This window comes from Fukomys damarensis, unplaced genomic scaffold (assembly GCF_012274545.1).
Source record: "Fukomys damarensis isolate Sample0158 unplaced genomic scaffold, DMR_v1.0_HiC HiC_scaffold_14, whole genome shotgun sequence".
NCBI lineage: Eukaryota > Metazoa > Chordata > Mammalia > Rodentia > Bathyergidae > Fukomys > Fukomys damarensis.
The window spans coordinates 3,485,269-3,490,836 of NW_022900926.1; the positions used below are offsets into that span (position 1 = coordinate 3,485,269).

General features: G+C 44.9%; 1 protein-coding gene across 1 annotated transcript; it reads left to right on the top strand.

The window, feature by feature from the left end:
• Positions 1-3,518: 3,518 nt before the first annotated feature.
• Positions 3,519-4,195, top strand: Duxa (double homeobox A). The gene is given in 4 exon segments (XM_033763482.1): positions 3,519-3,657; positions 3,660-3,867; positions 3,869-3,921; positions 3,924-4,195. Coding segments are annotated over 4 exon segments (672 nt in total).
• Positions 4,196-5,568: the final 1,373 nt, after the last annotated feature.

Here is a 5,568-nt window from a genome sequence, read left to right on the forward strand (position 1 = left end):
TGATAAAGTGACTGAAAATGACAGCTATAACATAAAAGAACAGAAGATCTCACTAAGGATACAGTAACCACGGACCCTGACTCTCCGAGGAACGGTCTCAGAAAAACCTGATGTACAGCGCTTCTGTTTGCATACAGAAAAGCTGCGAGCTGCCCAGCGGCAAGAGAAAAATCCCTGCTGTGTGCTACGCAACAAGTGTGACATCCAGAGCCAAAATACGTGGAAGATTTTTTTCCCAGCAGAATAGTGAGAAGGAGCCTGTTCCTTGTTCTGCGGGCTCCCTGCAGCGTGGACAGGCCGCCCGGCTTCATGCGGGAGGCTCCAGAACCGGCTCTGTCCACATCCGCAGTGCGCGTGTCCTGGGGAGCTTGGATCGCGACCCACCCTCGAGGGGCTGAGCCCCCTGGGGGCTGAACCTCCCCGGGATGGAGACAAGCGCCTTCTGGTTCTCCCATAAAGTCTGTTGCTGCAATGCAGGGTGGCGGAGCACCCTCTCAGGGCAAGCCCGTGGACACTTTTGCTTTCATCCGGATTTCTTTGCTTCCTGACTCTGCCTCCTCTGGTGACCAGGAGCCCACGGGGGCCGCTACAGCCGAGGCAGGGGCGGGGCCGCAGCCAGCACCCCATCCCCGCAGCTCCTCCTCATTTTCATGCTTGAGACCCGAAATATTTATCTTCACTTAAAACCCAGACAGTTTTCAATGATTATACAAACTGCAACATAATTCAAAAAGTATTCCTAATTTAAAAACTCATTTTGGGTTCTATTTAAGGCAGGAGTATAACATTTTCTGACTTGGTGTTAACTGCATGTTATTCAAAAGGCTGTATCGGCAATAAAGTATATAAATGAGCCGGGAAAGCAAATACATTGACCGCTGCGGCTCTTACGGAATTTTGCCCTTCTGACCTCCCCTGCTCTCGCAGTGTCCCAATAAAATGTTTCAATATCTCAGGAATTTTCCTGATTAAAATTTTTAAAACCATTTGAACATAAATTCCTTAATCACGTCTCATTTTTTAAAAAAGTAACTATTAGTCACTTACTAAAAGAAATACTCAAAGGTTCCAAAAAGACAGCTCAACTGAATTCTGCTGATGCAGAATTTTAGTATTATTTTATAATCAAATTTGGAGTACAAATAATTCAAACATGCTTAGTTGTGCCTACCATCCACGTGTAACTGGTTCACGCGACACCCTAAACCATTCCTTTTTGTTCAGAGCCGATTGATCAGTTTCTTTCTAAAATTAGACTTCAGTCTTGACACACTTTCCTTATATCTAAAGAACGCAGGTATTGTGATTTTAGCTATTTTTCCGTATTTGTTTTGCCAGATGAGTAGGAAGCGTACACAAAAGTTGTCCATGAAACTATTTGCCGTATCGCCGTCATCGTGCCGAATCAGTAGGCTTCCCACGGCTGGCACAACACCTGGAGCCCCCACTTAGACGTTTGATTGGCTCGCGGCGTTGTGCCCCTTGTGGAGACGGAGCCCCAAAGCCTCGTGATGCCACAGGTGCGGCTTTTCTGAAATTGATTCATGGCTCATGGATTGACTCACGGTGCGATGCGGGGCTCAGGGGCACTAGGATTAAAGGCGTGAGTGCTGCCTCCCCAAGGAGCCTGCGCAAGATAAAAGGGGCGGAAAACTCTGTTCAGGGCCCCTTCTTGCTCCCTTGTTGCGTTTGCTACCTTCTGTTGGCAGCGAACTGCGGCCCTCTACCCACCCTGCCTTGGAGCCAGCTGATTATGGACTGAAACCTCTGTAAACTCTGAGCTTAATAAACTCTCCTCCCTTTAATTTTGGGTGTCAGGGATGCTGTCTCAGCCACAAGAGAAAAGTAACAAAGACTCAGTTTCGGGGGCTGACAGCCGTGGTCAGCTGGCTCTAGGGCAGAGACAGGGCAGCGAGCCGAGCAAAGCACAGCTGCTTTACTCACAGAGGCCAGAAAGCGGGCACGGAAGTAGCCCCCAGGAGGAAAAGGCCGGGTGTCAGAACCAGCACCAAAACCAGGCCTCCAAGTCCACCCAGACACGCCAAGGAGTGTGCTCTGCTAACCCCCGGGACATTCCATAAAGCCAATCAAGCTTAGCTGTTACACACATACTCTGATTCTTTCTACTCTATAGCTTCCTTTGTTACAGAAAAATGATAATATATTTTTGCATCCTCTTTCTTTTCCTTCCTATTCTGAACAGGTAATTCTCTTTGACCCTTTAAAGGCCTGGGCTTTATACCACGGTTCAGGGGACCAAGTGAGCGAAGAAAGAAAAGGGGCCACACTGCTTTGCGTTGGAAAAGACACAGTGGCTTCTTAAAGGAAAGGACAGCAAGAAAAGTGACAATCAGTGGAGGCTGGTTTCAGAAGCATTTGGGGAGTTCTGAGGACGAGCAGTCAGGAGCTACGTGTGCTGCAAGATGTGCGGGAAAAGGAAGGCGCAACTGTATGATATACGACTGAAAAACCTCTGGGGTGTTTTTTATTTTGTTTTGTTTCTTGTACTGGGGGTTGAATCCAGGCAGTGCTGAACTACACCCCAACCACTTTCACGTTCTATGTTGAGATAGTTGCCCTAAGTTGTCCAGAATGGCCTGGAACTCGGTATCCTCCTGCCTCTGCCTCTTGAGTAACTCTTTGGTATTTTCTAAGAAACACTGATGAATTGCTTAACAACATTTTTGGGATGATGTCTTTTTTTCTTTGTTTTGTTTGGGTTTGGGTTTGGGTTTGGTACCAGGCTCCTTGCACTTGCAAGCCAGGCGGTGGAACCACTGAGCTCAATCCCTGGCCCTGTTTGTTCTAGACATACTGTGCTCAGGTTGACATCTGAGAGACAGTGATGAGTCCAGATTTTTACATAGACACCAGCATGAATTGTGGAGTGTTGCCCCATTAGGCAATAGACATTTAATCTGTAATTTCAGCCAGGATGATGGTTCAGGGCTATAATCCCAGCACTTGAGGCTGAGACAAGAAGATCACCAAAGTGCACAGCAAGCTTGGGCTCTACAGTGAGTTCAAGGCCAGTATAAGCTGGCCTTGTATGTCTGTATGTACACATGTACATACACGTGTGTGTGTGTGTATACGTACCCAGAAATGTATGTGTTGTATATCTACATTTATATTTATATAATAAGTGGGCAGAAAAGGGGCCAATTTCTATTATAGGATTCAAAATAATTTATAAAGCTATCCTGCCCTCAAGCTAATACAGCCTAACTCCCCCTTCCTTAGGCACATCTGTAAGCCCCTTACAAATGTTATAGTAAGAAAGAGAGAAGAAAAGAGGGATTACAGTGGAGAAGCCTGATAAATTAAGGTCAACACCGTCATTTACTTCATGCTGATTGTATATATCTTTGATATCCTGCGATGAAAGCAGCACTTAGCCTATGCTCTTTATCCCAAAGTTTACAGGGCCATCTAATCACAAGAAAAATATTAGATAAATCATAACACAACTGAGGGAGACTCTACAAAGCACTCTTCAGAAGTGGCAGGCTCAGTCCATGAGATGGATTCTTGGTCATCAGAACAAACAAGTCAGTGCCATAAATTGTAGACACTGTCACACCAAGTTCACAGAACAGCAACTGAAAATTCCCTTTGATATCTTTAACCAAAAACCTTATCTGCTGTATGCTACCAAGGAAAAATTGCTTTGGATATCAACCCCAAAGAGTCAAGAATCCAAATGCGGTTTCAAAATCAAAGAGCCAGACACGGATCCCAGAAAAGACCAAAATTTAAGGAGGTTTTAGAGTCACACCAAGGGCAAGGATGAGATGACCTTCAAGAAGAGCTTCACAGTACAGAAGCCAGCCAGTGTGGTACCAGCTATAGCTCCTCTCAGTTACATCCTGCTCAAAGTAATTATGAACAACCCTTTCCCTGGAAATGACTCCAGAGAACACGTGGGGTGCTAGAGTCAAGAGTTCAAATTTGGCCTCAAAACTGAAGATGTATCCAGAGAAAAAGCAAACCTCCTGAGTTCTTAGAACAGGACCAGGGACAAGATCACCAGCTTTCGCCAGCAATTCCAGTGCTCCAATCTGGCAGACACAGAGACAAAGTTGGCGTGTTTAGTATCAGCAGCCCAGGCCAGGCCGGAGACCTCTCACAGCCTCTGAGAGTTCATCTTTCTACTGCAATGCCAGCTAAGCTTTCTGGAGGAGACACAAGATGATGAGCAGGATCCCAGGCGGCAGACACAAGTACAATGCCGCAGCCCCAGCAATCCATTCTCACTTCAAAGTTCAGCAGACTTTGAAAAAATAAGATTAATTTAGTAGCAATCACTTTTCAGTCATTTAAGTAATGATTGGTTCTGGAAAAAAAGTCATCAATTGATGTAAAAACCTAAAAATTGATGAAGAATAGCATATATGCATCATTTCAAAGCATCTCCTCAAACAATTTTTTTTGTTGTTGTTTGTTTTTTGAGACAGGGTCTCATTATGTAGTTCAGTCTGACCTGGAACTCACTATGTAGCCCAGGCTGGTCTTGAAGTCACAGTGATCCTCGTGCCTCAGCCTCCCGAGTGCTGGGATTACAGGCATGTGCCACCACGTCCGGTTCAGATTTTCTTAATTGACACATAAGAACTACACATATTTTTGAGGTACCCTTGATATTTCAATACACATATACATTGGGTAATGCTCAAATTAAGGTAAGCATATCAGTTTCCTCAAACATTATTTTTGTGGTGAAAATATTCAGTACCTTTTCTTTTAGATTTTTTTGAAATGTACGTCTTTATTATTCACAATTGCCCTACTGTGCAATAGAACAGCAGAATTTATTTCTCCTGTCTGCCTGCAAATTTGTGTGCATTGACCAACCTTTCCAGGCCACTCTCTCCCCTCCTCTCCCCAGGCCTGGTAAACCTGCCGTACTCTCAGTTTCAATGAGACTGACATTTTAGATTCTGTAAATGGGTGTGATTGTGTTATATATGTCATTCTGTACCTGGATTATTTCAATCAACATGTTACAAATGACCAGATTTCATCTTTATATAGGGCTGTATTCCACTGTACATATATGCACGTTATATATGTATATACTTTTTGTGTTTTCTTTATCCATCCTTAAGGTGTCGGGCATGAAGGTGGATTTATTGGCTACCGTGAAAAGTACTGCAAAAAGCGTAAGAGTGCAGATACCTCTTCAACACACCGATTTAATCTCCTTTATATACTGTATTAAGGTTCTCTAGAGGAACTGAATCGGTAGGAAACAGATGTCTCATTATCCAAGGAGATCCATTAGGTGGCTCACAGGGTCAGAGGAAGGAGAGCCCACAGCACTCATCTGTTTCCCAGAGAGCCAGAGGATCCAGGATCTGCTCAGCCCAAGAAGAGAGAACCTGTGGAATAGAACTCAGCACCAGCCCAAGGTCAAGGGCCTAGAAATCCCCTGGCAAGTCACCTGTGTGAGTCTGCTGTGGAAGGTCGAAGAAGTTGGAGATGGACATCCGAAGGCGATGATGACAAAGATGAGAGTGCTGCCACATGGGAATACGTCCTTCTTCCCCTTTATCTTGTCCGGCTGCC